The sequence below is a fragment of the Oncorhynchus keta genome, chromosome 4, assembly GCF_023373465.1.
Source record: "Oncorhynchus keta strain PuntledgeMale-10-30-2019 chromosome 4, Oket_V2, whole genome shotgun sequence".
NCBI lineage: Eukaryota > Metazoa > Chordata > Actinopteri > Salmoniformes > Salmonidae > Oncorhynchus > Oncorhynchus keta.
In genome coordinates this window covers 3,997,471-4,018,446 of record NC_068424.1, presented here as the reverse complement: position 1 = coordinate 4,018,446, position 20,976 = coordinate 3,997,471, and the positions used below count along the sequence as shown (strand labels likewise).

The window sequence follows — 20,976 nt, the reverse complement described above, 5'->3', positions numbered from 1 at the left end:
TGCCTCCGATGTCTAATCCAAGACACATTCTAATGCCTCCGATGTCTAATCCAAGACACATTCTAATGCTTCCTATGTCTAATCCAAGACACATTCTAATGCTTCCTATGTCTAATCCAAGACACATTCTAATGCCTCCAATGTCTAATCCAAGACACATTCTAATGCCTCCTATGTCTAATCCAAGACACATTCTAATGCCTCCGATGTCTAATCCAAGACACATTCTAATGCCTCCGATGTCTAATCCAAGACACATTCTAATGCCTCCGATGTCTAATCCAAGACACATTCTAATGCTTCCTATGTCTAATCCAAGACACATTCTAATGCCTCCAATGTCTAATCCAAGACACATTCTAATGCCTCCGATGTCTAATCCAAGACACATTCTAATGCCTCCGATGTCTAATCCAAGACACATTCTAATGCCTCCGATGTCTAATCCAAGACACATTCTAATGCCTCCGATGTCTAATCCAAGACACATTCTAATGCCTCCGATGTCTAATCCAAGACACATTCTAATGCCTCCGATGTCTAATCCAAGACACATTCTAATGTCTCCGATGTCTAATCCAAGACACATTCTAATGCCTCCGATGTCTAATCCAAGACACATTCTAATGCCTCCGATGTCTAATCCAAGACACATTCTAATGCCTCCGATGTCTAATCCAAGACACATTCTAATGCCTCCAATGTCTAATCCAAGACACATTCTAATGCCTCCGATGTCTAATCCAAGACACATTCTAATGCCTCCGATGTCTAATCCAAGACACATTCTCATGCCTCCGATGTCTAATCCAAGACACATTCTCATGCCTCCAATGTCTAATCCAAGACACATTACAATGTACAGGAGTAAGGAAGAGACAAAGACACAATCAAATAGAGATGGGACAGTGTACAAGGCATAACTTCTTTATTGTTATACACAGAAATACACATCTCCAAAAGACTGCACAAATCAGTGAGGGTGACGCCATACTTTGAGATATCAAAAACGTCTCACACATTTCCTCATCGTTTGGTAAAAACAGTCAAAACAAGTATCATCTGGTCTTGTCCCCTGCCCCCGCCCCTCCCCAAAATGATCAGGCAAGTATCATCTGGTCTTGTCCCCTGCCCGCCCCTCCCCAAAATGATCAGGCTGGTTTCATAGAGTAGACGTAACATAGTAAACAAAAACCTGGGAAACTCAAATTAGTATGCTATGCTACGTTCGGTATGGTTCCATAAGACAGAAGGTTACTTAAGGCAAAAATGAAAGGAGGGGGGTTGGTTGGGGTGGATGGTTAGGCTTATAACGTCACCGTCTAGTTCGATTCTCATCACAGACAACTTTAGCATTTTAGCTCATTTGCAACTACTTAGCATGTTAGCTAACCTTTCTTCTAACCCTAACCTTATACCTTTAATTTAACTCCTAATCGTAACATTAACCCTAACCTTAACTCCTAACCACTAGCATAGCTAATATTAGCCACCTAGCTAACATTAGCATTAGCCACTTTGCCAACTAGCTAAAGTTAGCCACAGCAAATTAGAATTCGTAACACGTCATAAGAATTGGAGTTCGTAACATATCATATGAAATGGATGATGTACATTCACAAATGAATACATACCATACCAAACGTAATATATCGTACTAATTGGAGCGTCCCGGATTTTCATTTACTGTTTTTTTTACTGTCTCCCCTCTGAGTCCAGGTTGAAATGATACATAAATTACAGCCAATTACAGATAAAGATTTTAGTACTGTCAAATGTTACTGTATGTGCATTACAATACCTGTTACAAACATGTTATAGCCTTTGTCAAAATACAGGTGTGCAAATCGTTAGAAAAATACCAACTCATACCAGTTTCTGGATTATGCTCTGTAAAAATCCTTACAAATACTATATCTTAATCTATATATAAAGGTTTACAACATGCGATGTTGCTTTATTTTTTTATTTTTTTAAATATATATATTTTTTAAACATCCCATTACGTTCTGCCACTTTTAACCCCTCATAGATTACAGCTCTCATCCTGCTCTGTGAAAACAGAGGACAAAAGAAAGAAAGAAGCCATCGTCAATGAGAAGGGTTGTTATGTTGTCAGGTGTAACAAACTTCAGGACATCGATGTGGTTCCTACAGTTCTGAGAACGAGACAGATTCAACACAATGTAAAGCTGTCTTGAGATTTCTTGTATTTGTTTTTAAATTCGTTAGACATTTTTCGTTATTTTTCTTTGCCGTAAATGTGATTCTATTGTGACGGACTGCACATGAACACCAAAGGACCAATCAGAATAAACACTGTAGGACCAATCAGAATGAGCACCGTAGGACCAATCAGAATGAACACTGTAGGACCAATCAGAAGGAACACTGTAGGACCAATCAGAAGGAACACTGTAGGACCAATCAGAATGAACACTGTAGGACCAATCAGAAGGAACACTGTAGGACCAATCAGAATGAACACTGTAGGACCAATCAGAATCTACAGATCAGTCAATGTCTGAAGAAGCTTGCAGTCTCCCAAAGTACAGAGCTTTATACTGTGTTTCTTCAACAGACCATGCAAACTAGTAGTATCCTATAAACTAAATTGCAATAAAACACAGTCCACTTTTCAAGCCCTTTTTCACAAGGACCAAAATACCTTAAACAAAGACATATCTACACGGAGTGGACAAAACATTAGGAACACCTTCTCTCTCCATGACTCAGGTGAAAAGCTACGATCCCTTATTGATGTCACTCGTTAAATTCACTTCAAATCAGTGCAGATGAAGTGGAGGAGACGGGTAGTTGAAGAAGGAATTTTAAGTTTTGAGACGATTGAGACATGAATTGTGTATGTGTGCCATTCAGAGGGTGAAGACAAAATATTTAAGTGCCTTTGAACAGAGTATTTAAGTGCCTTTGAACAGAGTGTTTAAGTGCCTTTGAACAGAGTGTTTAAGTGCCTTTGAACAGAGTGTTTAAGTGCCTTTGAACAGAGTGTTTAAGTGCCTTTGAACAGAGTGTTTAAGTGCCTTTGAACAGAGTGTTTAAGTGCCTTTGAACAGAGTGTTTAAGTGCCTTTGAACAGAGTGTTTAAGTGCCTTTGAATGGGGTTTGGTAGTAGATGCCAGGCGCTGGTTTGTGTCAAGAACTGCAAAGCAGCTGGGTTTTTCATGCTCAACAGTTTCCTGTGTGTATCAAGAATGGTCCACCACCCAAAGGACGTCCAGCTAACTTGTCACCACTGTGGGAAGCGTTGGAGTGAACATGAGCCAGCATCCCTGTGGAACGCTTTCGACACCCTACGAATCGAGGCTGTTCTGAGGGGAAAAAGGGGGCGCAACTCAATATTAGGAAGGTGTTCTTAATGTTTTGTGCACTCAGTATATTTATCAATCATATGATGAACACATAAATAAGAATTATTTGAAGTGGATAACAGAAACTGTTAAATATATACGTATTCCATTTGTTTATATATATATATATATATATATTTTTTTAAATAAAAACTAAATCATGCTTTACCTGCAACAAAGACTACTACTGGTTAAAATGTAGTGTCACATTTATAGCTCGCCTCCCTTTGATTGTAACAGTCCGATGACTTCCTACACAAAACAATTAAGACACAGACTTTCATCTCTTAACGACCGTCTATTTCACCCCCCCACTCCCACCCCCTCATTATCTTCTTCTTCTGAGGTAAAGAAAAAGGTTGAAGTGTTCAATACTCTTTTTTTTTTAAAGGCAATCACTCCTAAACCACGTAACCACAGGTATCACATATTATGTCATGAAATCAACCCGAATACATTCAATACCATGTTTCTTCTGAGATTCAATACAATCAAATTCTAGAATCTTTTTTTTTTTGAGAATCAATTCCAGGACGCTTCCTTTCCAGTCTCACTGACATGCAAACAGAGATTAGGCACAATAACAATAGGTGTTTTTTTATTTGACTAAACCAACTGAATTTCCTCCTCTTCACAGCTTAGTGGTTTTAACATCGGAAGCAAGGAAGATAATTAAAGTAACTTGTCAACGAAAATCCCATGCACAATTGTGTAATAATAATAATAATAATAATAATAATTGAATCCTTTGATTTAATAAATGACATAATTTATAAGACTTCTCATCTATCAGTCACATAGAGCAAGCTTCGGCTTGCTACACAGTGTGGCTTCGTTCCTCAAATCCTACTGTCAATCTGCCTGCCCCCCCATCTAGTCAAATTAAGCTTGTCTTTCCTGTTGTATGATACAATAAAAATAAACACGTTTTAAAACAGTTAAAATGCTCAATAGACTAGACCCTTTGTTGGCAAAATATATATTCTTTCATTAAAAAAATAAATCATATTGCACGTTTAATAAAATTTGGACAGAATTTTTTCATTATGATGAAATAAAATCGTTATGATTAGTCCAAAATAAAAAGGGCTCTCCGTATTAATATTCCTTCCTTTCAACTACAAGTCTATAACTGCAGGTAACCAACAAAAACAAACAAAAAACTAAAGCTACAACAACAAGAATGCACAGGGAAGGTGAAGGGTGAAGGTGGGAGGAGCTAAAGGAAGCTGTGATGAATGGTTATTTGTTAACAGAGTAAGACTGCCGTGTGACCGCGCTAGCACTGACAGCTAACGTTCGGTGCATCCGCTTTCCTGCAGCAAGGGGTAGTTAGAACCTCAGAACACTGGGACCTCAGAACACTGGGACCTCAGAACTCTGGAACCTCAGAACACTGGGACCTCAGAACACTGGGACCTCAGAACTCTGGAACCTCAGAACACTGGGACCTCAGAACTCTGGAACCTCAGAACACTGGGACCTCAGAACACTGGGACCTCAGAACACTGGGACCTCAGAACACTGGAACCTCAGAACACTGGAACCTCAGAACTCAGAATGTGGGAACGTTTGGAACGCGCAGCTCTCAGTCCTCTGGCCTTGCCGTGCTTACATCTCCCCATGAAGACGTCAGAGGGTAAAATAGTAAGGCAGCTGTTAGCTCCTGTCATCTATAAGTGCATCCCCACATTGGCTCAGTTAAAGTTAGTCAGTCAGTCCCTCTGTGTTCCTGCCAGGACAGGACAGAAGGACAGGACAAGCATTTCGCTACACCAGCAATAACATCTGCTAATATGTGTAAGTGACCAATAAAATGTGATTTGATTTTAATAGAAGGAGTGGCCTTGCAAGAGCAGAGAGCTCACTGCTTGGGACAGCAGACATGTGTATTTTAATTACTTCATATTTCCGTGTGTGTGTGTGTGTGTGTGTGTGTGTGTGTGTGTGTGTGTGTGTGTGTGTGTGTGTGTGTGTGTTGTGTGTTGACTTTTTCCTGTTGTATTGTTTTTCCTATCTCCCTCAGACATATCATTTTGTTCTTTAACAGAACCCAGAGGAGAGTATTATGATCAGGCAGGTCTGTGGACGGCCCTGGACAGCCTGCGGGTCCTTCTCTCCTGCCTCTCATGTTTCTCTCCTGTGTCACAAAGCCGATTTCCATGCTCCTGTGGCCGCTTCCGATTCTGACTGACACAATTTTGATTTTTTTAAAAGGCTGGAGACGCTGCATCAGTTGCCACGGCATCACTGAGGGGTCAAACACAGTTCAGGTGTGGTTTAATCGATTAGTTCTGAACTGATTGAGTAAAATAACACACAAAGGAGGTCAACCTCATGGCCTGCTCTTTGGGAACATAAAAAAACTTGTTGTGTGGCTGTTTTTATTTTAGCAAGAAGAGGTTACCTGAGACACAGGAGCATCATGTCAGGAAGTGGACAAATATGATGGCTAGGCCGATATTCAACAGCATCACCATAGCAACCAGGATAGAGTTAGGAGCCTGCAAGGCAACACCAAGAAGAGTTAGTATCAAGGTCCCCCATGTCCATGTCGTGTTACTAAATGTGAATTAAAAAGGTACAACTGATCCGCACTCCTACTTACATTCTCTTCACCCTGCCCGTCAGCCATCTCCATACTGGCCTTCTTGGTCTCTGCCAGGCTCTTTGGTTTTAGCGAATCCTGCTTCCTGAGTTTGCTCTGCTCACCTGTGGGCGTCGGCTTGAGGGTGAAATTCCGGAACGACTTGGGGGGTGACGGGGCCATCCGTGCCAGGGTCAGTTGACTGGGCTCCTCGTCCTCCTCAGGCTCAGGTTCCGGGGGCAGGGGTCCCCTGGAGGGGGCTTTGACGTAGTAGCTATGGTACTGGGAGTGGAGTTGTCCCATTTCATTAACAGGACCCGTCTGCAGAGCAGCAGCCTGGGGAGGTGGTACGTTGGTGGGTCCGGGCTCCGGGGCCTTGGGGGGTCTGGCTGAAGCCTGGTGTATTACATGGGAAGAGGGAGCAGCAGCTGTGGGCGGCTCGGTAGCGATGGACACCCGCTCCTCTTTACTCAACTTCCTGCTCAGCCGCTCCTCCTTGCTGCTCTTACGGACCGGCTTCTCCTCTTTGCTGACCTTGCGACTGTGTGATGATTCGTCCTTGCTGATCTTGCGGGAGGCGGAGGTGGAGACGCTGTTGCTGTGCGGTCTCTTCTTGCTGTGGGGCGAGGGGGGAGGGGTGGGCCCGGGGGTCTGGGCGGTGCTGGGAGGGGTGGGCCCGGGGGTCTGGGCAGGGCTGGTGGGGCTGTCTTTCTCCTTCTCTTCGGGAGGATCCTTGGGGATCTTCACTGGATCCATGAACGCCTGCTTGATATAGTCAGGACCTATAAGGGGAGACAGACAGAGACACAACTCATGTTTACGCAATTAACACACTCTTACATGTATACTGTCCCATGTAATATGTCATGTGTCTTGTGTAATCAACATAGGTACAGTACATGTACGCAGTGAATTCTCTATTTTTAGGGTGGCTGCAGTAACAGGGATTGCTTTTCAAGTAGCACACATTAGCCATTAATCTGTGTATGGGTAGTGAAAAAACACACACACACACACACACACACACACACACACACACACACACACACACACACACACACACACACACACACACACACACACACACCCTTCCCCCATACACAAATATCCCATTAAAGAGAAGCTCTCCACCGGCCAACGATGACATGAGAGATTATAAATCTATCCCAGAGTGCCAGATCATGTGATCTGTGACCCAGATTGGGTGAACAGAACAGAGCACAGCTATCTGCTATCCACTGCTCCTGTCTAGATCCCAGATTAGGATAATAGAATAGAACATTGCACGGCTATCTGCTATCCACTGCTCCTGTCTAGATGTCAGAGGCATGAGATGCATTTACAGCAGCAGACCCAACAAAGAGTATATGCTGTAACGTAATGCTGTAGGTAGATACAGTCAGGTCGAAATGTATTGGCACCCTTGATAACGGTGAGTCAAAGAATAATATAAAATAAATAATGCAAATATAATTTTGGGGGAAATTATATTATTTTATACTAATACAAGTCCAAATTATACCTCTGTTTTCAATACGTTTCAATACCTCACCTTGTGAGGATAACTGCACTGAGCCTTTTTCAAAAACACATTGGGAGGGATCTGAGACCATTCCTCCATACAGAATCTTCCCCGATCTTTCAAATCCTTCACCTGAATTTATGGACTGCCCTCTTCAATTCAAAACCACAGGATTTCAATGGGGTTCAAGTCCGGAGACTGAGAAGACCATTGCAGAATGTACATTTATTTATTTTAATTTCATTTATATATATATATATACATTTTTTTAATAAAAAAACAATTGTATTCATTTATTTATATTCACTTATATATATTTATATTTATATATATATATGTATTTATTTTTAATGTATTTTTATATATTTTTAAATTATTTTTATGTTTGCTTGGGGTCATTGTCTTGCTGAAAGATCCACTTCAGCCCCTTTACTGGGTTCAAGGTCATGATGACCTTTAACCTTGGGCTCCCAAGGTTCTGTGATCTGTGTATTAATATTATTTGTATCTCAGAAAATCCATTTGCATTGCTAGTTATAGCTAGGTAGCTAACATTGAACCTAGTTGGTTAGCGTTAACTACCTGCAGATTCACACTACAGCATTTCATGCATGGTGGCTAGCTATGACAATCCCTTTGCACTGTAGCTATGAGTTGGGATTATGGTTCATTGTTTAGCTAGCTAGCTAGCTAAATGTCTAAACAACATTTTTCAATTCGCAAGATGATTACATGACCCATAAGTTTAGCCTGATGTGTCTGGGGTGATTTCAGCCATCTATTGTATTTCATGAACATGTGTGCATGTCTAGACCATAGTGGTGCATCCACTTATCTAGATGTGGCTGGGGTGGTTAAAGAATTTATTTCATTGACAACATCAATTTAGACAAGTGTGTCTGGGGTGATCTAATAGTTATGAAATATATTTTATCTGGACACTTTCAATTTTTCATATTGCTACTATTTACATATTCAAGTAACCGGTACCATTTACACCTTGTGCATGTGACAAATGAACTTAGATTTTAGTTAGCTTGCTGGCTCACCAACTAAGGTTGTGTGTATGACTGCGTTGTAACTAATATTACGCCACCGTTTACACCTTGTGTATCATGTTGCATGTGATAAATGAAACTTAGATTTGATTTGATATAGTGTGTGTTTCCCAGAGACGTTAATGTGAAAAACAACATGGCCAAGGACAAGATAAAGTGTGTTTTTCTCTGGAGTTTCTTCTTATTGTAGGTTTCCACTTTCACCACTTTTAGTCTTGAAATCTTTGGTTGTTTACTACACTACCGTGCTCACTCTGTTTAGCACATGGCCTCACATGTGACTCCTTAAAGAGATGGGTGGGGCTAAGGCTTAAGAGTAACATGTGAATCCTTAATGAGATGGGCGGGGCTAAGGCTTAAGAGTAACATGTGAATCCTTAAAGAGATGGGTGGGGCTAAGGCTCAAGAGGTTGTGAACGATACTGAATGGGTGTAGCTCTCCAGTTGGTACCAAAACATTCAAAGGCCATTTTCTCAAAAGTGACGTTACAAGTTGATCAACTTTCAAAGCAGAATTACTTTCCCATTGTTCCTCAACTGTAGTGTACAATATACTATTTTCTAGAGTCTCTACTTTTATCCAATGTAAAAAATAAAAAATACAAAAAACATTTCAAATTTTGCTACATAAGAACGAATCGAGGCGCTTAGTCACAAATAGCACCTTAACATCAATATTTGACAGAAGGTATGAGGTAGGTATGAGGTTATTTTCTGCTTCTTCTTATTTTGAAGCTAAACCCACCACCTCTTTGGCCAAAGAGCTCTATTTTCACGTCATATGACCAAACCACTGGTTCCAATCCAAGTGCCAATTATGTTTTTTTTTATTATAGCAAAATCCAGGCGTTATACATTTGTTGGATGACATGAAAATAGAGCTCTTTGGCCAAAGAGGTGGTGGGTTTGACGTGGAAATAAGGATCTATAAGAGCCCTATATCACTCTGTAGATAACGAGGGCATGAAATAAGGAACTATAAGAGCCCTATATCACTCTGTAGATCACGAGAGCATGAAATAAGGATCTATAAGAGCCCTATATCACTCTGTAGATAACGAGAGCATGAAATAAGGATCTATAAGAGCCCTATATCACTCTGTAGATAACGAGGGCATGAAATAAGGAACTATAAGAGCCCTATATCACTCTGTAGATAACGAGGGCATGAAATAAGGATCTATAAGAGCCCTATATCACTCTGTAGATAACGAGAGCATGAAATAAGGATCTATAAGAGCCCTATATCACTCTGTAGATAACGAGGGCATGAAATAAGGATCTATAAGAGCCCTATATCACTCTGTAGATAACGAGGGCATGAAATAAGGATCTATAAGAGCCCTATATCACTCTGTAGATAACGAGGGCATGAAATAAGGATCTATAAGAGCCCTATATCACTCTGTAGATAACGAGGGCATGAAATAAGGATCTATAAGAGCCCTATATCACTCTGTAGATAACGAGGGCATGAAATAAGGAACTATAAGAGCCCTATATCACTCTGTAGATAACGAGAGCATGAAATAAGGATCTATAAGAGCCCTATATCACTCTGTAGATAACGAGCATGAAATAAGGATCTATAAGAGCCCTATATCACTCTGTAGATAACGAGAGCATGAAATAAGGATCTATAAGAGCCCTATATCACTCTGTAGATAACGAGAGCATGAAATAAGGATCTATAAGAGCCCTATATCACTCTGTAGATAACGAGAGCATGAAATAAGGAACTATAAGAGCCCTATATCACTCTGTAGATAACGAGAGCATGAAATAAGGATCTATAAGAGCCCTATATCACTCTGTAGATAACGAGGGCATGAAATAAGGAACTATAAGAGCCCTATATCACTCTGTAGATAACGAGAGCATGAAATAAGGAACTATAAGAGCCCTATATCACTCTGTAGATAACGAGAGCATGAAATAAGGATCTATAAGAGCCCTATATCACTCTGTAGATAACGAGGGCATGAAATAAGGATCTATGAGAGCCCTATATCACTCTGTAGATAACGAGAGCATGAAATAAGGATCTATAAGAGCCCTATATCACTCTGTAGATAATGAGAGCATGAAATAAGGATCTATAAGAGCCCTATATCACTCTGTAGATAATGAGAGCATGAAATAAGGATCTATAAGAGCCCTATATCACTCTGTAGATAACGAGAGCATGAAATAAGGATCTATAAGAGCCCTATATCACTCTGTAGATAACGAGAGCATGAAATAAGGAACTATAAGAGCCCTATATCACTCTGTAGATAACGAGAGCATGAAATAAGGATCTATAAGAGCCCTATATCACTCTGTAGATAACGAGGGCATGAAATAAGGAACTATAAGAGCCCTATATCACTCTGTAGATAACGAGAGCATGAAATAAGGATCTATAAGAGCCCTATATCACTCTGTAGATAACGAGAGCATGAAATAAGGAACTATAAGAGCCCTATATCACTCTGTAGATAACGAGGGCATGAAATAAGGAACTATAAGAGCCCTATATCACTCTGTAGATAACGAGAGCATGAAATAAGGAACTATAAGAGCCCTATATCACTCTGTAGATAACGAGAGCATGAAATAAGGAACTATAAGAGCCCTATATCACTCTGTAGATAACGAGAGCATGAAATAAGGATCTATAAGAGCCCTATATCACTCTGTAGATAACGAGCATGAAATAAGGATCTATAAGAGCCCTATATCACTCTGTAGATAATGAGAGCATGAAATAAGGAACTATAAGAGCCCTATATCACTCTGTAGATAACGAGAGCATGAAATAAGGATCTATAAGAGCCCTATATCACTCTGTAGATAACGAGAGCATGAAATAAGGATCTATAAGAGCCCTATATCACTCTGTAGATAACGAGAGCATGAAATAAGGATCTATAAGAGCCCTATATCACTCTGTAGATAACGAGAGCATGAAATAAGGAACTATAAGAGCCCTATATCACTCTGTAGATAACGAGGGCATGAAATAAGGATCTATAAGAGCCCTATATCACTCTGTAGATAACGAGGGCATGAAATAAGGATCTATAAGAGCCCTATATCACTCTGTAGATAACGAGAGCATGAAATAAGGATCTATAAGAGCCCTATATCACTCTGTAGATAACGAGAGCATGAAATAAGGAACTATAAGAGCCCTATATCACTCTGTAGATAACGAGAGCATGAAATAAGGAACTATAAGAGCCCTATATCACTCTGTAGATAACGTGGGCATGAAATAAGGAACTATAAGAGCCCTATATCACTCTGTAGATAACGAGGGCATGAAATAAGGATCTATAAGAGCCCTATATCACTCTGTAGATAACGAGAGCATGAAATAAGGAACTATAAGAGCCCTATATCACTCTGTAGATAACGAGGGCATGAAATAAGGAACTATAAGAGCCCTATATCACTCTGTAGATAACGAGAGCATGAAATAAGGAACTATAAGAGCCCTATATCACTCTGTAGATAACGAGGGCATGAAATAAGGATCTATAAGAGCCCTATATCACTCTGTAGATCACGAGGCATGAAATAAGGAACTATAAGAGCCCTATATCACTCTGTAGATAATGAGAGCATGAAATAAGGAACTATAAGAGCCCTATATCACTCTGTAGATAATGAGAGCATGAAATAAGGATCTATAAGAGCCCTATATCACTCTGTAGATAATGAGAGCATGAAATAAGGATCTATAAGAGCCCTATATCACTCTGTAGATAACGAGAGCATGAAATAAGGAACTATAAGAGCCCTATATCACTCTGTAGATAACGAGAGCATGAAATAAGGATCTATAAGAGCCCTATATCACTCTGTAGATAACGAGAGCATGAAATAAGGATCTATAAGAGCCCTATATCACTCTGTAGATAATGAGAGCATGAAATAAGGAACTATAAGAGCCCTATATCACTCTGTAGATAATGAGAGCATGAAATAAGGATCTATAAGAGCCCTATATCACTCTGTAGATAATGAGAGCATGAAATAAGGATCTATAAGAGCCCTATATCACTCTGTAGATAACGAGAGCATGAAATAAGGATCTATAAGAGCCCTATATCACTCTGTAGATAACGAGAGCATGAAATAAGGAACTATAAGAGCCCTATATCACTCTGTAGATAACGAGAGCATGAAATAAGGATCTATAAGAGCCCTATATCACTCTGTAGATAACGAGAGCATGAAATAAGGATCTATAAGAGCCCTATATCACTCTGTAGATAACGAGAGCATGAAATAAGGATCTATAAGAGCCCTATATCACTCTGTAGATAACGAGAGCATGAAATAAGGAACTATAAGAGCCCTATATCACTCTGTAGATAACGAGAGCATGAAATAAGGATCTATAAGAGCCCTATATCACTCTGTAGATAACGTGGGCATGAAATAAGGAACTATAAGAGCCCTACATCACTCTGTAGATAACGAGGCATGAAATAAGGATCTATAAGAGCCCTATATCACTCTGTAGATAACGAGAGCATGAAATAAGGAACTATAAGAGCCCTATATCACTCTGTAGATAACGAGGGCATGAAATAAGGAACTATAAGAGCCCTATATCACTCTGTAGATAACGAGAGCATGAAATAAGGAACTATAAGAGCCCTATATCACTCTGTAGATAACGAGAGCATGAAATAAGGATCTATAAGAGCCCTATATCACTCTGTAGATAACGAGGGCATGAAATAAGGAACTATAAGAGCCCTATATCACTCTGTAGATCACGAGAGCATGAAATAAGGAACTATAAGAGCCCTATATCACTCTGTAGATCACGAGAGCATGAAATAAGGATCTATAAGAGCCCTATATCACTCTGTAGATAACGAGAGCATGAAATAAGGAACTATAAGAGCCCTATATCACTCTGTAGATAACGAGAGCATGAAATAAGGATCTATAAGAGCCCTATATCACTCTGTAGATAACGAGAGCATGAAATAAGGATCTATAAGAGCCCTATATCACTCTGTAGATAACGAGAGCATGAAATAAGGATCTATAAGAGCCCTATATCACTCTGTAGATAATGAGAGCATGAAATAAGGAACTATAAGAGCCCTATATCACTCTGTAGATAATGAGAGCATGAAATAAGGATCTATAAGAGCCCTATATCACTCTGTAGATAATGAGAGCATGAAATAAGGATCTATAAGAGCCCTATATCACTCTGTAGATAACGAGAGCATGAAATAAGGATCTATAAGAGCCCTATATCACTCTGTAGATAACGAGAGCATGAAATAAGGAACTATAAGAGCCCTATATCACTCTGTAGATAACGAGAGCATGAAATAAGGATCTATAAGAGCCCTATATCACTCTGTAGATAACGAGAGCATGAAATAAGGATCTATAAGAGCCCTATATCACTCTGTAGATAACGAGAGCATGAAATAAGGATCTATAAGAGCCCTATATCACTCTGTAGATAACGAGAGCATGAAATAAGGAACTATAAGAGCCCTATATCACTCTGTAGATAACGAGAGCATGAAATAAGGATCTATAAGAGCCCTATATCACTCTGTAGATAACGTGGGCATGAAATAAGGAACTATAAGAGCCCTACATCACTCTGTAGATAACGAGGGCATGAAATAAGGATCTATAAGAGCCCTATATCACTCTGTAGATAACGAGAGCATGAAATAAGGAACTATAAGAGCCCTATATCACTCTGTAGATAACGAGGCATGAAATAAGGAACTATAAGAGCCCTATATCACTCTGTAGATAACGAGAGCATGAAATAAGGAACTATAAGAGCCCTATATCACTCTGTAGATAACGAGGGCATGAAATAAGGATCTATAAGAGCCCTATATCACTCTGTAGATCACGAGGCATGAAATAAGGAACTATAAGAGCCCTATATCACTCTGTAGATCACGAGAGCATGAAATAAGGAACTATAAGAGCCCTATATCACTCTGTAGATCACGAGAGCATGAAATAAGGATCTATAAGAGCCCTATATCACTCTGTAGATAACGAGAGCATGAAATAAGGATCTATAAGAGCCCTATATCACTCTGTAGATAACGAGAGCATGAAATAAGGATCTATAAGAGCCCTATATCACTCTGTAGATAACGAGAGCATGAAATAAGGATCTATAAGAGCCCTATATCACTCTGTAGATAACGAGGGCATGAAATAAGGATCTATAAGAGCCCTATATCACTCTGTAGATAACGAGGGCATGAAATAAGGAACTATAAGAGCCCTATATCACTCTGTAGATAACGAGGGCATGAAATAAGGAACTATAAGAGCCCTATATCACTCTGTAGATAACGAGGGCATGAAATAAGGAACTATAAGAGCCCTATATCACTCTGTAGATAACGAGAGCATGAAATAAGGATCTATAAGAGCCCTATATCACTCTGTAGATAACGAGGGCATGAAATAAGGAACTATAAGAGCCCTATATCACTCTGTAGATAACGAGAGCATGAAATAAGGATCTATAAGAGCCCTATATCACTCTGTAGATAACGAGAGCATGAAATAAGGAACTATAAGAGCCCTATATCACTCTGTAGATAACGAGAGCATGAAATAAGGATCTATAAGAGCCCTATATCACTCTGTAGATAACGAGGGCATGAAATAAGGAACTATAAGAGCCCTATATCACTCTGTAGATCACGAGAGCATGAAATAAGGAACTATAAGAGCCCTATATCACTCTGTAGATAACGAGAGCATGAAATAAGGAACTATAAGAGCCCTATATCACTCTGTAGATAACGAGAGCATGAAATAAGGAACTATAAGAGCCCTATATCACTCTGTAGATAACGAGGGCATGAAATAAGGATCTATAAGAGCCCTATATCACTCTGTAGATAACGAGGGCATGAAATAAGGATCTATAAGAGCCCTATATCACTCTGTAGATAACGAGGGCATGAAATAAGGATCTATAAGAGCCCTATATCACTCTGTAGATAACGAGAGCATGAAATAAGGATCTATAAGAGCCCTATATCACTCTGTAGATAACGAGAGCATGAAATAAGGATCTATAAGAGCCCTATATCACTCTGTAGATAACGAGGGCATGAAATAAGGATCTATAAGAGCCCTATATCACTCTGTAGATAACGAGAGCATGAAATAAGGATCTATAAGAGCCCTATATCACTCTGTAGATAACGAGAGCATGAAATAAGGAACTATAAGAGCCCTATATCACTCTGTCGATAACGAGAGCATGAAATAAGGATCTATAAGAGCCCTATATCACTCTGTAGATAACGAGGGCATGAAATAAGGATCTATAAGAGCCCTATATCACTCTGTAGATAACGAGGGCATGAAATAAGGATCTATAAGAGCCCTATATCACTCTGTAGATAACGAGGGCATGAAATAAGGAACTATAAGAGCCCTATATCACTCTGTAGATAACGAGGGCATGAAATAAGGAACTATAAGAGCCCTATATCACTCTGTAGATAACGAGAGCATGAAATAAGGAACTATAAGAGCCCTATATCACTCTGTAGATAACGAGGGCATGAAATAAGGAACTATAAGAGCCCTATATCACTCTGTAGATAACGAGAGCATGAAATAAGGATCTATAAGAGCCCTATATCACTCTGTAGATAACGAGAGCATGAAATAAGGATCTATAAGAGCCCTATATCACTCTGTAGATAACGAGGGCGTGAAATAAGGATCTATAAGAGCCCTATATCACTCTGTAGATAACGAGAGCATGAAATAAGGATCTATAAGAGCCCTATATCACTCTGTAGATAACGAGAGCATGAAATAAGGAACTATAAGAGCCCTATATCACTCTGTAGATAACGAGGGCATGAAATAAGGATCTATAAGAGCCCTATATCACTCTGTAGATAACGAGAGCATGAAATAAGGAACTATAAGAGCCCTATATCACTCTGTAGATAACGAGGGCATGAAATAAGGAACTATAAGAGCCCTATATCACTCTGTAGATAACGAGAGCATGAAATAAGGATCTATAAGAGCCCTATATCACTCTGTAGATAACGAGAGCATGAAATAAGGATCTATAAGAGCCCTATATCACTCTGTAGATAACGAGGGCATGAAATAAGGAACTATAAGAGCCCTATATCACTCTGTAGATCACGAGAGCATGAAATAAGGAACTATAAGAGCCCTATATCACTCTGTAGATAACGAAAGCATGAAATAAGGAACTATAAGAGCCCTACATCACTCTGTAGATAACGAGGGCATGAAATAAGGATCTATAAGAGCCCTATATCACTCTGTAGATAACGAGAGCATGAAATAAGGAACTATAAGAGCCCTATATCACTCTGTAGATAACGAGAGCATGAAATAAGGAACTATAAGAGCCCTATATCACTCTGTAGATAACGAGAGCATGAAATAAGGAACAATAAGAGCCCTATATCACTCTGTAGATAACGAGAGCATGAAATAAGGAACTATAAGAGCCCTATATCACTCTGTAGATAACGAGAGCATGAAATAAGGAACTATAAGAGCCCTATATCACTCTGTAGATAACGAGAGCATGAAATAAGGAACTATAAGAGCCCTATATCACTCTGTAGATAACGAGGGCATGAAATAAGGATCTATAAGGGCCCTATATCACTCTGTAGATAACGAGAGCATGAAATAAGGAACTATAATAGCCCTATATCACTCTGTAGATAACGTGGGCATGAAATAAGGATCTATAAGAGCCCTATATCACTCTGTAGATAACGAGAGCATGAAATAAGGAACTATAAGAGCCCTATATCACTCTGTAGATAACGAGAGCATGAAATAAGGATCTATAAGAGCCCTATATCACTCTGTAGATAACGAGGGCATGAAATAAGGATCTATAAGAGCCCTATATCACTCTGTAGATAACGAGAACATGAAATAAGGATCTATAAGAGCCCTATATCACTCTGTAGATAACGAGGGCATGAAATAAGGATCTATAAGAGCCCTATATCACTCTGTAGATAACGAGAGCATGAAATAAGGATCTATAAGAGCCCTATATCACTCTGTAGATAACGAGAGCATGAAATAAGGAACTATAAGAGCCCTATATCACTCTGTAGATAACGAGGGCATGAAATAAGGATCTATAATAGCCCTATATCACTCTGTAGATAACGTGGGCATGAAATAAGGATCTATAAGAGCCCTATATCACTCTGTAGATAACGAGAGCATGAAATAAGGAACTATAAGAGCCCTATATCACTCTGTAGATAACGAGAGCATGAAATAAGGATCTATAAGAGCCCTATATCACTCTGTAGATAACGAGGGCATGAAATAAGGATCTATAAGAGCCCTATATCACTCTGTAGATAACGAGAACATGAAATAAGGATCTATAAGAGCCCTATATCACTCTGTAGATAACGAGGGCATGAAATAAGGATCTATAAGAGCCCTATATCACTCTGTAGATAACGAGAGCATGAAATAAGGATCTATAAGAGCCCTATATCACTCTGTAGATAACGAGCATGAAATAATGATCTATAAGAGCCCTATATCACTCTGTAGATAACGAGAACATGAAATAAGGATCTATAAGAGCCCTATATCACTCTGTAGATAACGAGGGCATGAAATAAGGATCTATAAGAGCCCTATATCACTCTGTAGATAACGAGAGCATGAAATAAGGATCTATAAGAGCCCTATATCACTCTGTAGATAACGAGAGCATGAAATAAGGAACTATAAGAGCCCTATATCACTCTGTAGATAACGAGGGCATGAAATAAGGAACTATAAGAGCCCTATATCACTCTGTAGATAACGAGAGCATGAAATAAGGATCTATAAGAGCCCTATATCACTCTGTAGATAACGAGAGCATGAAATAAGGATCTAGAAGAGCCCTATATCACTCTGTAGATAACGAGAGCATGAAATAAGGATCTAGAAGAGCCCTATATCACTCTGTAGATAACGAGAGCATGACCCTACGGTGCAACAGACCCTTCCTGTTCTCATATGCTACGGATGTGTTATGTATAGGACAGATAACAGGGGGTATGGGCCCTGAGCCCTATAGGTCCTGGGGGGTATGGGCCCTGAGGCCTTTGGGCCCTGGGGGGTATGGGCCCTGAGGGGTATGGGCCCTGGGGGTATGGGCCCTGAGCCCTATGGGTCCTGGGGGGTATGGGCCCTGAGCCCTATGGGTCCTGGGGGGTATGGGCCCTGAGGGCTATGGGCCCTGGGGGGTATGGGCCCTGAGCCCTATGGGCCCTGGGGGGTATGGTCCCTGAGCCCTATGGGTCCTGGGGGGTATGGGCCCTGAGCCCTATGGGTCCTGGGGGGTATGGGCCCTGGGGTTTTGGGCCTCACGGTGTAGCTGCACTGCCAGAAATGGTTTGGGCCTCACGGTGCAGCTGCACTGCCAGAAATGGTTTGGGCCTCACGGTGCAGCTGCACTGCCAGAAAGGGTTTTGGGCCTCACGGTGCAGCTGCACTGCCAGAAATGGTTTTGGGCCTCACGGTGCAGCTGCACTGCCAGAAATGGTTTTGGGCCTCACGGTGCAGCTGCACTGCCAGAAATGGTTTTGGGCCTCACGGTGCAGCTGCACTGCCAGAAAGGGTTTTGGGCCTCACGGTGCAGCTGCACTGCCAGAAAGGGTTTTGGGCCTCACGGTGCAAACGGTTCAGCACCAGTACTTCCATTACTGTACCTCAACGTTAACAACCATGACGCAGTGGTGAAGAGTCGACTCCAAAATAATTGATTCCTCGACTCCGAGCACATCGACTCCCGGGATATCGACTCCCATTTCTGAGTGTCAAGATTCGATTCCACTAGGAATCGACTCCTAAGATTCTGTATTTTTTTGGAATGGAGGAGACTGATTGGTTGACATACTTCCGAGAACACAAACGCATCATCAGCATCTTTCATAGCGAGCTAGTGAGGGACGGAGCGAGAGGGGAGGAGCACATTATCAGAGCTGTGCACTAGACAGACAGTATCAGAGCTGTGCACTAGACAGACAGTATCAGAGCTGTGCACTGGACAGACAGTATCAGAGCTGTGCACTAGACAGACCGTATCAGAGCTGTGCACTAGACAGACAGTATCAGAGCTGTGCACTAGACAGACAGTATCAGAGCTGTGCACTAGACAGACAGTATCAGAGCTGTGCACTAGACAGACAGTATCAGAGCTGTGCACTAGACAGACAGTATCAGAGCTGTGCACTAGACAGACAGTATCAGAGCTGTGCACTAGACAGACAGTATCAGAGCTGTGCACTAGACAGACAGTATCAGAGCTGTGCACTAGACAGACAGTATCAGAGCTGTGCACTAGACAGACAGTATCAGAGCTGTGCACTAGACAGACAGTATCAGAGCTGTGCACTAGACAGACAGTATCAGAGCTGTGCACTAGACAGACAGTATCAGAGCTGTGCACTAGACAGACAGTATCAGAGCTGTGCACTAGACAGACAGTATCAGAGCTGTGCACTAGACAGACAGTATCAGAGCTGTGCACTAGACAGACAGTATCAGAGCTGTGCACTAGACAGACAGTATCAGAGCTGTGCACTGGACAGACAGTATCAGAGCTGTGCACTGGACAGACAGTATCAGAGCTGTGCACTAGACAGACCGTATCAGAGCTGTGCACTAGACAGACAGTATCAGAGCTGTGCACTAGACAGACAGTATCAGAGCTGTGCACTGGACAGACAGTATCAGAGCTGTGCACTGGACAGACAGTATCAGAGCTGTGCACTAGACAGACAGTATCAGAGCTGTGCACTAGACAGACAGTATCAGAGCTGTGCACTGGACAGACAGTATCAGAGCTGTGCACTAGACAGACCGTATCAGAGCTGTGCACTAGACAGACAGTATCAGAGCTGTGCACTGACAGACAGTATCAGAGCTGTGCACTAGACAGACAGTATCAGAGCTGTGCACTAGACAGACAGTATCAGAGCTGTGCACTAGACAGACAGTATCAGAGCTGTGCACTAGACAGACAGTATCAGAGCTGTGCACTAGACAGACAGTATCAGAGCTGTGCACTAGACAGACAGTATCAGAGCTGTGCACTAGACAGACAGTATCAGAGCTGTGCACTAGACAGACAGTATCAGAGCTGTGCACTAGACAGACAGTATCAGAGCTGTGCACTAGACAGACAGTATCAGAGCTGTGCACTAGACAGACAGTATCAGAGCTGTGCACTAGACAGACAGTATCAGAGCTGTGCACTAGACAGACAGTATCAGAGCTGTGCACTAGACAGACAGTATCAGAGCTGACAGACAGTATCAGAGCTGTGCACTAGACAGACAGTATCAGAGCTGTGCACTAGACAGACAGTATCAGAGCTGTGCA

At 41.0% G+C, this 20,976-nt stretch overlaps 1 protein-coding gene across 2 annotated transcripts in view; it reads right to left on the bottom strand.

The window, feature by feature from the left end:
* Positions 1-5,284: 5,284 nt before the first annotated feature.
* Positions 5,285-20,976, bottom strand: part of LOC118381860 (junctophilin-1-like) — a 99,374-nt gene continuing 83,682 nt past the window's right edge. For both annotated transcript variants that reach the window (XM_052498657.1, XM_052498659.1), the window contains 3 exons: positions 5,980-6,740; positions 5,779-5,875; positions 5,285-5,621 (listed from right to left, as the gene is read on the bottom strand). In XM_052498657.1, coding sequence (XP_052354617.1) covers positions 5,795-5,875; positions 5,980-6,740 — 842 coding nt within the window. In that variant the 3' untranslated portion in view covers positions 5,285-5,621; positions 5,779-5,794. The remainder of the gene's footprint in view (positions 5,622-5,778; positions 5,876-5,979; positions 6,741-20,976) is intronic.